The sequence below is a fragment of the Lissotriton vulgaris genome, chromosome 8, assembly GCF_964263255.1.
Source record: "Lissotriton vulgaris chromosome 8, aLisVul1.2, whole genome shotgun sequence".
Taxonomy (NCBI): domain Eukaryota; kingdom Metazoa; phylum Chordata; class Amphibia; order Caudata; family Salamandridae; genus Lissotriton; species Lissotriton vulgaris.
In genome coordinates, this window is record NC_141696.1 from 779,345,759 (window position 1) to 779,358,233 (window position 12,475).

At 47.0% G+C, this 12,475-nt stretch overlaps 1 protein-coding gene across 1 annotated transcript in view; it reads right to left on the minus strand.

The window, feature by feature from the left end:
- Positions 1 to 12,475, minus strand: part of LOC147697976 (E3 ubiquitin-protein ligase TRIM39-like) — a 331,555-nt gene that overhangs the window by 43,743 nt on the left and 275,337 nt on the right. Inside the window, exon 5 of the mRNA XM_086933382.1 lies at positions 9,898 to 9,971. Within this exon, the coding sequence (XP_086789508.1) occupies positions 9,898 to 9,971 (74 nt within the window). The remainder of the gene's footprint in view (positions 1 to 9,897; positions 9,972 to 12,475) is intronic.

The following is a 12,475-nucleotide window of genomic DNA, read 5'->3' on the forward strand; positions in this document are numbered from 1 at the left end:
ACACTACAGGGGCTGAGCCAGAATATCTCACCAAACTCCACCGTCCTGTAGAAACACTACAGGGGCTGAGCCAGACTATCTCACTGAACTCCACTGTCCTTTAGAAACACTACAGGGGCGGAGCCAAAATATCTCACTGAACTCCACCGCCCTCTCAGAAACACTACAGGGGCTTAGCCAGAATATCTCACTAAACCCCACCGCCCTGTAGAAACACTACAGGGGCTGAGCCAGAATAGCTCATTGAACTCCACTGCCCTGTAGAAACACTACTGGGGCTGATCCAGAATATCTCACTGAACTCGACTGCCCTGTCAAACACTAAAGAGACTGAGTCAGACTATCTTACTAAACTCCACCACCATGTAGAAACACTACAGGGGCTGAGCCATAATATCTCACTAAACACCACCACCTTGTAGAAACACTAAAGGGGCTGAGCCAGAATATTTCTCTGAAGACCATCGTCCTTTCAGGAACACTACAGGGGCTGAGCCATAATATCTCACTGAATTCCACCGCCCTGTAGAAAAACTACAGGGTCTGAGCCAGAATATCTCACTGAACTCCACCGCCCTCTCAGAAACCCCACTGGAGCGGAGCCAGAATATCTCTCTGAACTCCACTGCCCTGTAGAAACACTACAGGGGGTGTACCAGAATATCTCACTGAACTCCACCGTCCTGTAGAAACACCAAAGGGGCGAGCCAGAATATCTCACTAAACCCCAACGCCCTGTAGAAACACTACTGGGCCTGAGCCATATTATGTCACTGAACTCCACTACCCTATAGAAACAATGTAAGGGCAGACCCAGAATATCTCACTGAACTCCACCGCCCTGCCAGAAACACTACAGGGGCTGAGCCAGAATATCTCACTGAACTTCACCGCCCTGTCAGAAACACTACAGGGGCTGATCCAGAATATCTCACTGAACTTCAGCACGCTGTAGAAACACTGCAGTGTCTGATCCAGAATATGTCATTGAATTCCACCACCCTGTAGGAACACTACTGGAGCTGAGCCAGAATATCTCCCTGAGCTCCATCGTCTTGTCAGAAACACTACAGGGGCTGACCGGAATATCTCACTGAATTACACCACCCTGTAGAAACACTATAAAGGTTGAGCCAGAATATCTCACTAAACCCCACCGCCCTGTCAGATACACTACAGAGGCTGAGCCAGAATATCTCACTGAACTCCGCCGCCCTCTCAGAAACCCTACTGGGGCTGAACCAGAATATCTCACTAAACCCCACCGCCCTGCAGAAACACTAAAGAGGTTGGGCCAGAATATCTCACTGAACTCCAGCATCCAGTCATAAACACTACAGGGGCTGAGCCAGAATATCTCCCTGAACTCCACCGTCCTGTCAAAAACACTACAGGGGCTGAGCCAGAATATCTCACTGAAATCCACTGCCCTGTAGAAACACTACTGGGGCTGAGCCAGAATATCTCACTAAACCCCACCGCCCTGTAGAAACACAACAGGGGCTGAGCCAGAATATCTCACTGAACTCCGCCGCCCTCTCAGAAACACTACAGGGGCTGAGCCAGAATATCTCACTGAAATCCACTGCCCTGTAGAAACACTACTGGGGCTGAGCCAGAATATCTCACTGAACTCGACTGCCCTGTCAAACACTACAGAGGCTGAGCCAGAATATCTTACTAAACTCCACCACCATTTAGAAATACTACAGAGGCTGAGGCAGAATATCTCACTGACCGCCACCACCATGTAGAAACACTACAGGGGCGGAGCCATAATATCTCACTCAAAAAACCACCAACTTGTAGAAACACTACAGGGGCTGAGCCATAATATCTCCCTGAACTCCATTGTCCTGTCAGAAACACTACAGGGGCTGAGCCAGAATATCTCACTGAATTCCACCGCCCTGTAGAAACACTACAGAGTCTGAGCCAGAATATCTCACTGAACTCCACCGCCCTGTCAGAAACACTACAGGGGCTGAGCCAGAATATCTCACAGTACCACGCCACCCTCTCAGAAACCCTACTGGAGCTGAGCCAGAATATCTCACTAAACACCACCACCTTGTAGAAACACTACAGGGGCTGAGCCAGAATATCTCACTTATCACCACCGCCCTCTCAGAAACCCTACAGGGGCTGAGCCGGAATATCTCACTGAACTCGACTGCCCTGTCAAAAACTGAAGCGGCTGAGCAAGAATATCTTACTAAACTACACCGCCTTGTAAAAACTCTACAGGGGCTGAGCCAGAATATCTCACTGAACTCCACCGCCCTGTAGAAACAACACAGGGGCTGAGCCAGAATATCTCACTAAACCCCACCGCCCTGTAGAAACACTACAGGGGCGGAGTCAGAATATCTCACTTAACTAAACAGCCCTGTAGAAACACTACTGGGACTGAGCCATATTATGTCACTGAACTCCACTACCCTGTAGAAACACTACAGGGGCTGACCAGAATATATCACTGAACTCCACCGCCCTGCCAGAAACACTACAGTGGATGAGCCATAATATCTCACTAAACACCACCACCCTGTAGAAACACTACAGGTGCTGACCAGAATTTCTCACTGAACCTCACCGCCCTGTAGAAACACTACAGGGGCTGAGCCAAAATATCTCCCTGAACTCCATTGTCCTGTTAGAAACACTACAGGGGCTGAGCCAGAATATCTCACTGAATTCCACCGCCCTGTAGAAACACTACAGGGGCTGACCAGAATATCTCACTGAACTCCACCACCCTGTAGAAACACTATGAGAGTTGAGCCAGAATATCTCACTGAACTCCACCGTCCTGTGGAAACACTACAGGGGTTGAGCCGGAATATCTCACATAACTGCACTGCGCGTTCAGGAACACTACAGGGGCTGAGCCACAATATCTCGCTGAACTCCACCGCCCTGTCAGAAACACTACAGGGGCTAATCCAGAATATCTCATTGAACTCCACCGTCCTGTAGAAACACTACAGGGGCTGAGCCAGACTATCTCACTGAACTCCACCGCCCTGTCCGAAACACTACAGGGGCTGATCCAGAATATCTCACTGAACTCCACCGTCCTGTAGAAACACTACAGCGGCTGAGCCAGATATCTCACTGAACTTCACCACGCTGTAGGAACACTACATGGGCTGAGCCAGAATATCTCCATGAACTCCAGCATCCAGTCATAAACACTACAGGGGCTGGGCCAGAATATCTCACTGAACTCCACCGTCCTGTCATAAACAATACAGAGGCTGAGCCAGAATATCTTACTAAACTCCACCACCATGTAGAAATACTACAGAGGCTGAGGCAGAATATCTCACTGAACGCCACCACCCTGTAGAAACACTACAGGGGCTGAGCCATAATATCTCCCTGAACTCCATTGTCCTGTCAGAAACACTACAGGGGCTGAGCCAGAATATCTCACTGAATTCCACCGCCCTGTAGAAACACTACAGGGTCTGAGCCAGAATATCTCACAGTACCACGCCACCCTCTCAGAAACCCTACAGGGGCTGAGCCGGAATATCTTACTAAAGTAAACCGCCTTGTAGAAACTCTACAGGGGCTGAGCCAGAATATCTCACAGTACCACGCCACCCTCTCAGAAACCCTACTGGAGCTGAGCCAGAATATCTCACTAAACACCACCACCTTGTAGAAACACTACAGGGGCTGAGCCCGAATATCTCACTGAACTCCACTGCCCTGTAGAAACACTACAGGGGATGTACCAGAATATCTCACTGAACTCCACCGCCCTGTAGAAACACAGGGGCTGAGCCAGAATATCTCACTAAACCCCACCGCCCTGTAGAAACACTACAGGGGCTGAGCCAGAATATCTCATTTAACTCCACCACACTGTTAGAAACACTACAGGGGCGGAGTCAGAATATCTCACTTAACTAAACAGCCCTGTAGAAACACTTCTGGGCCTGAGCCATATTATGTCACTGAACTCCACTACCCTGTAGAAACACTATAGGGGCAGACCCAGAATATCTCACTGAACTCCACCTCCCTGTAGCAACACTACAGGTGCTGACCAGAATTTCTCACTGAACTTCACCGCCCTGTAGAAACACTACAGGGGCTGAGCCAAAATATCTCCCTGAACTCCATTGTCCTGTCAGAAACACTACAGGGGCTGAGCCAGAATATCTCACTGAATTCCACCACCCTGTAGAAACACTACAGGGGCTGACCAGAATATCTCACTGAACTCCACCACCCTGTGGAAACACTATAAGAGTTGAGCCAGAATATCTCACTGAACTCCACCGTCCTGTGGAAACACTACAGGGGTTGAGCCGGAATATCTCCCTTAACTTCACCGCGCTGTCAGGAACACTACAGGGCCTGACCAGAATATCTCACATAACTTCACTGCGCTGTCAGGAACACTACAGGGGCTGAGCCACAATATCTCACTTAACTACGCTGCGCTATAGAAACACTACAGGGGCTGATCCAGAATATCTCACTGAACTCCACCGCCCTGTCAGAAACACTACAGGGGCTAATCCAGAATATCTCATTGAACTCCACAGTCCTGTAGAAACACTACAGGGGCTGAGCCAGAATATCTCACTAAACTCCACCACCCTGTTGAAACTCTACAGGGGCTGAGCCAGAATATCTCACTGAACTCCACCGCCCTGTCCGAAACACTACAGGGGCTGATCCAGAATATCTCACTGAACTCCACCGTCCTGTAGAAACACTACAGCGGCTGAGCCAGATATCTCACTGAACTTCACCACGCTGTAGGAACACTACATGGGAAGAGCCAGAATATCTCCCTGAACTCCATCGTCTTGGCAGTAAAACTACAGGGGCTGAGCCAGATATCTCACTGAACTCCACCACCCTGTAGAAACATTACAGGGGCTGAGCCAGAGTATCTGACTGAACACCAGAGCCCTCTAGAAGCACTACAGGAGCTGACCCAGAATATCTCACTGAACTCCACCGTCCTGTAGAAACACCACAGGGGCTGAGCCAGAATATCTCACTGAACTCCACCGTCCTGTAGAAACACCACAGGGGCTGAGCCAGAATATCTCCCTGAACTCCATTGTCCTGTCAGAAACACTACAGGGGCTGAGCCAGAATATCTCACTGAACTCCACCGTCCTGTAGAAACACCACAGGGGCTGAGCCAGAATATCTCACTGAACTCCACCATCCTGTAGAAACACCACAGGGGCTGAGCCAGAATATCTCACTGAAGTCCAACACCCTGTTCCGAAGCCACAGTCCAAAGTTTTCTATTTCCAGTTTTGTGTCCACACTAATTTGAAAAAAAATTAAGTTTCTTCCCAACTGGTATTCAAAGTGACACAGTATTACCACATGCAGCATAACCACATGCAGGATTACCACATGCACTATTACCACATGCACTATTACCACATGCACTATTACCACATGCACTATTACCACATGCACTATTACCACATGCAGTATTACCACATGCAGTATTACCACATGCAGTATTACCACATGCAGTATTACCACATGCAGTATTACCACATGCATGATTATCATACCACATGCAGTATTACCACATATATGATTATCATATGCACTATTACCACATGCAGTATTGCCACATGCAGTATTGCCATGTGGAGCATAAACACATGCAGTATTACCACATGCAGTTCCACTCAACCAGATACTACAGGGGACACATTCCACTTTGGCTGAAATTACAGAAATTGTAGCAGGCAAATGGCAAATAGTGTTCAGGAATTATCTGCAGAAATCAGTGCAGCAGTACTCTTGTGTTGTGTGCATGGCATGAGTGCACATGTACCTGATGCGACAGGCTTAACTGAGTGCAACGTGTGAGTGTAGACTGTGAGGGAAAATCTTATAAACTGTGTGTGTGTGCAATAGGTCAGTGTAGGTGCATGTGCTAGGCCAGTGTAGGTGCATGTGCTAGGCCTGTGTAGATGCATGCGCTAGGTCAGTGTAGATGCATGCGCTAGGTCAGTGTAGATGCATGCGCTAGGTCAGTGTAGATGCATGCGCTAGGCCAGTGTAGGTGCATGCGCTAGGCCAGTGTAGATGCATGCGCTAGGCCAGTGTAGATGCATGCGCTAGGCCACTGTAGATGCATGCCCTAGGCCACTGTAGATGCATGGGCTAGGCCACTGTAGATGCATGGGCTAGGCCACTGTAGATGCATGCGCTAGGCCACTGTAGATGCATGCGCTAGGCCACTGTAGATGCATGCGCTAGGCCACTGTAGATGCATGCGCTAGGCCACTGTAAAGGCATGCGCTAGGCCACTGTAAAGGCATGCGCTAGGCCACTGTAGATGCAGGTGTTATGTCTGTGTAGGTGCATGAGCTGGGTCACTGTAGGTGCATGTGCTGGGTCACTGTAGATGCATGCGCTAGGTCAGTGTAGATGCATGCGCTAGGGCAGTGTAGATGCATGCGCTAGGGCAGTGTAGATGCATGCGCTTGGTCAGTGTAGGTGCATGCGCTAGGTCAGTGTAGGTGCATGCGCTAGGACAGTGTAGGTGCATGCGCTAGGTCAGTGTAGGTGCATGCGCTAGGACAGTGTAGGTGCATGCGCTAGGTCACTGTAGATGCATGCGCTGGGTCAGTGTAGATGCATGCGCTGGGTCAGTGTAGATGCATGCACTGGGTCAGTGTAGGTGCATGCGCTAGGCCAGTGTAGGTGCATGTGCTAGGCCAGTGTAGGTGCATGCGCTAGGTCAGTGTAGGTGCATGCGCTAGGCCAGTGTAGGTGCATGCGCTAGGCCAGTGTAGGTGCATGCGCTAGGCCAGTGTAGGTGCATGCGCTAGGCCAGTGTAGGTGCATGCGCTAGGCCAGTGTAGGTGCATGCGCTAGGCCAGTGTAGGTGCATGTGCTAGGCCAGTGTAGGTGCATGTGCTAGGCCAGTGTAGGTGCACGTGCTAGGTCAGTGTAGGTGCACGTGCTAGGTCAGTGTAGGTGCACGTGCTAGGTCAGTGAAGGTGCATATGCTAGGTCAGTGAAGGTGCACGTGCTAGGTCAGTGTAGGGGCATGTGCTAGATCAGTGTAGGTGCATGTGCTAGGCCAGTGTAGGTGCATGCGCTGGGTCAGTGTAGGTGCATGCGCTGGGTCAGTGTAGGTGCATGCGCTGGGTCAGTGTAGGTGCATGCGCTAGGCCAGTGTAGATGCTTGCCCTAGGCCAGTGTAGATGCTTGCCCTAGGCCAGTGTAGATGTTTGTGCTAGGTCAGTGTAGGGTCACAATCTAGGTCAGAGTAGGTTCATGAACTAGATCAGTGTAGGTTCATGTGTTAGGTCAGTGTAGGTCCATGTGCTAGGTTAGTGTAGGTGCATGCGCTAGGTCATTGTCGATGCATGCGCTAGGTTAGTGTAGAGATATGTGCTAGGTCAGTGTAGGTGCATGTGCTAGGTCATTGTCGATGCATGCGCTAGGTTAGTGTAGAGATATGCGCTAGGTCAGTGTAGGTGCATGTGCTAGGTCAATGTAGGTGCATGTGCTAGGTAAGTGCAGGTGCATGTGCTAGGTAAGTGCAGGTGCATGTGCTAGGTCAGTGTAGATGTATGCACTAGGTCAGTGTAGGTTTATGCACTAGGCCAGAGTAGATGCTTGTGCTAGGTTAGTGTGAGTGCATGCATTAAGTAAGTGCAAGTGCATGCCCTAGCTCACTGTAGATGCATGCGTTGGGTCCGTGTAGATGCATGTGCTAGGTCCCGGTTGGTGCTAAAACTCTGGAAAATAGAATGTGTTGTGTGGTAAATACAAAATTCTGGGGTAATTTTCCATTCGATTGTCCCAGAATACTGCAGTAACTGAGTTACTCGCGGTTGTCAAGCCTAGCAGTATCATAACACTCACCGTTCGACACAGTCTCCCACCAGATCCTGCTCAGGACATTGGAGGAGATTGGACTCAGAGGACTTGCTCTTCAGTGGATGACGAGCTTCCTGTCCTCCCATTCTCAGACCATCAATTTAAGCCCTTTTCGGTCAAAGATGATGGAACTGAGCAAGGGAGTTCCCAGGGCTCATATTTAAGCCCCACCTTATTCAACATCTATGTTTCTCCCTTGGCCAACCCCTCCAGGCCTGTGGCTTTACGCCTATTTCATCTGCATTGCAGACAAAACTCAGCTCCTCTTCTTATTTAATAAATCCACCCCCTTTGTTCAGGGAAGATGGAGATTATGCTCTGCGGAGAGGCATCTATGCGGTGGACACCAGACTGGTGACCGGTAGCCCTTGACACCCCACTGCCCCAATGGTCCTTGATAAAAACCTGGTTATTCACCTAGATCGGGCCTTGACCATGAAGGAGCGTGCCGCTTATACTGCCGGCTCCTGCTTCTACATGCTGGGTTTGTTATGGCGAGTTTTTCCTTTCCTCCCAGATTCTACTCGTAAAACCCTCATTCAAACAATGGTAGTGAGCTGCTTAGACTATTTCAACGCTTGCCTGGTCTCAGCCAATGAGTCCTCACTTACCAGATTGCAGGTGGTTCAGAATACCGCAGCGTGCCTGGTCTCGAATGCCCCCCAGAAAACTGCCTCCCTTTCTCTCCTTCAACAGCTACATTGGCTTCCAGTGCGCAAGCGGGTTAAAGTCTAAATCTGCTGCACCGTCCACAAGGCCTTGAATAACAATGGCCCCCTCTACCTCGCCGAGAAACGTAATCATATGTCCCTTCTAGGACCCTCCGGTCAAGAACCAAATCGCTTCTCTTAGTCCCACGGATCAGCAAATCAAGGTTAGGCGGGAAAACCTTTTGCTACCTCGCTCCCCTTTATCGGAATCAACTCCCCATTTACCTGAGACAATGTCCTGACTATCTCCGATTAAGAAAGCTTCTTAAGACTGCTCTGTTCCGATAATGCTCATCAGCCTGTCCAGCAGCACGTTCAAAGCGCAGAGATACCCCTTTGGGGGTGATTTAGGCGCTATATAAAACCCATAAATAAATAAACTAATTAATGTGAGGTGTGAAATTACCGCATCTGAATTTCCGATAAACTTAGCATGAATGTCTAAGGGGAAGATTGATTTAAACAAAGGAAATGCTGCAGCAAATATGCAGAATGGAGATTAGTAGAAATCTACAAAAATCTTGAAAATACAAAGTTTAGGGACAAATCAAGTAACTGTACCCTGGCGTGAGTGCACGTTACCACTAAATACCATACAATACCATACCATACCATACCACACCATATCGCCATCCCATTCTATCCATTACCACCATACCAACCCATCCCATACCACTATACCATACTATATATAATGATCTAACCCTAAAGTACATCCACCATACCATCATAACATTCCATTCCATACCAGTCCACACCATCCCATCCAATCCAATCCCATCTTACCATAACATCCCATAACATACCATTTCGTAGCACACCACACCATACCATACCACCCCACACCATACCATTACACACAACACTATACCACACCATAGGGTAGCCCACAACACCATACCATAGCACACCATACCATTTTGTAGCACACCACACCACCCCACACTATACCATACCATAGCACACAACACTATACCACACCATACCATAGCACACAACACTATACCACACCATACCATAGCAAACACTATACCACACCATACCATTACACACCACACCACACCATACCAAAGCACACCACATCATACCATTGCCCACCACACCATACCATAGTATGCCACACCATACCATACCACACCATCCCATGCCATATCACACTAAACCATACCATAGCCCAACATCCCATACCATATCACACGATACAATACCATACCATACCACACCACAACATACCATATCATTTTCATGAACAGTAATATTCAGAGCTAATCTTCGCAATGATATTTACCTTTATAACTCTTCACCGCCTCTGGGCTCTGAATCTTCACCGCCTCTGGGTTCTGAATCTTTACATTATTACACCTGTAATAACACATACATGATCTTTGTATTAAAGAGCAATGACATCTACAGGAACAAAGGATGATCACATATGACCTGTATTTGAAATAAGATTCAGTATTAAGAGCAGCACCTGCGACCAGAGCTCAGTGTGAGTTACTGTTCATACGCTACAGTCAAAGCTCTAACGTTACCCAAAAGTACCTTCAATATCTTCTGATAGGAAGTGGGTGTACTAAGCCAAATAGCTCAGTGAGACCAGTGCGCTTCTTGTGAGGCCACGGAGTGCCTCAGCGTGGGTCTTCTAGGAGCGTCCGTTGGATCAGTGAAAGGGGGGCTGACTAACAGGTTGCATCTGCTCCTGGTGGAGTCTTGTGTATATACTTAAAAATTCACAGAAAAACCATAGGTTTCAGGCACGTTATAGTTAGATGGGCATTTCATTCATACTAAACAATAGAAATTCTGGTGTTATAGTTAGTTCAGCTAACTATACCTCGCACCCCCGCAATGCACTGCAGATGCCATCACATATTACATCATTCATGACATGGTCAGTGACATCACTGATGACATCACTGATGACATATCAAATGGTATCACTGATTACATCATCCACGTGAAAATCTGATATATCTCCTCACACCCTAATGTAACCTTTCATACACCCACTCTAAAATATACACTACCATTTTTGAAACCGTACACACACCAATATCAGTTACTACATACACACTGACTGATTTACAGGTCTACACACACATCCAGTCATTCACCCATACAGTCACTCATACAAGCAGTCACTCATCAATACAACACTATGATACGCACTCATACAGCTACACAGATGCTCACACACCACCACTCATCCAGAGTTACTCACACATCTAGTCAGTCATGCAAAGAATCAATCACACTCCCATTTACTCACCTTAAAATAAATACACATCAACTCACTTATTCCTACAGAAACTAATCAAAACTTACTCTCTTCTACAATCACTCATACAAGTACACATTCATCCATAAACCCACTGTCACAATCACTTACTCTCACATATACTTATTTAAATACACCATTACTGAAATACACTGTCTTTTACCTATGTAGTTACTCGCACATTTACCACTAAGACATACATTCACTCACAACACACCCATACACTCACTCATCCACCCATACAGCTGTTTCCTTATACAGCCTTGAACCCATACACCTAGTTTATTAACCACTCACACATCTCTGCAGAGTCACACACTTCCCACGCCCACATACACTGAGGCACCCATACAAATACTCAGGTAACCAAACAATAACTGATGTAAACATTCATGTAGCTACTCATCAACGCATGCACACACTTACACACCAAGTTACACACTGATACAAAGATTCACACAGTTTAGTCAGTAACACATGTTTAATCACTCACACAGTCACTCGCACACCCACAAAATCATCCATACTGACTCGCACACCCACAAAATCATCCATACAGACTCATACACCCATTAATTTCTCAATACACCTTGGAATTTGCACCCATCAACAAAACATTTTTTTGCAATAATAGTTAGTGTCTTAAATCAATGGTTAGAGTCCATATCCAATGAAAAGATTCGAACTTGATGGTCGTGTATTTTCAATTCTTTATTGTATTTTCACAGTAGAAAAAAATGGTCCAATTCACAGTAGATTTTCTTTTCTTAGCCTAAGCTAAATGTTTTGTTGATGGGTGCTGATTCCACAGTTTATGTTGTGTATTTGGACTTTGTCCTTGAAGGAACAGATAGGGTTGTGTTCCTAGGTTTCTCAAGCACCATCATACCACTTAAGAGTCACTGGCCATAACAGGTGCAGGTTTCTTGCTCCAACCCTTTTTTTGCTAGTGTGTTACACCTTGAATTTATTTATATAAAGCATATTTAAACTTCACAGAAGCACACAGTAATTTGTAATTTGTAATTTGTAGGGGTATTTGTAGAGCGCAACGGTCGCTCCGAAAGGAGCATCTTGACGCTGATTTCCAGGTAGACTATCGAATTACTTCCAAAGGTTAAGAATTAGATGGCTGCCATGGTGTAGTCATCGGGGAGATTAAAGATCCAGGTTTTCAGAGATTTTCTGAAGTGTTTTTCTTGGTTTAGGGACCTCAGGTATTTGGGCATGCTGTTCCAGGCTTTAGTGGCAAGATGATTTAAGGTTTTGCCACCTTTGGTTTTCAGAGAGAACCTAGTAGGAAGGATTAAATTGTCCTTGGAGGAGTGCAGGGATCTGCTAGGGTTGTAGTGAGGGAAACGCTTGATGAGATATTTTGGGCCGGAGTGATTAAATGCCCGAAATGCTACAATAAGAATCTTAAAGAATATTCTTTTCTGCAGAAGGAGCCAATGTAAAGATTTTAAAGCAGCAGATATTGAAGATTTTCTGGGTGACTTAAGAACTAGTCTGGCTGCAGAGTGAAGTACATTTTGGAGTTTTTTAAGTGTAGCTTTCTTGGCGCCAGTCAGAAGACAGTCACTGG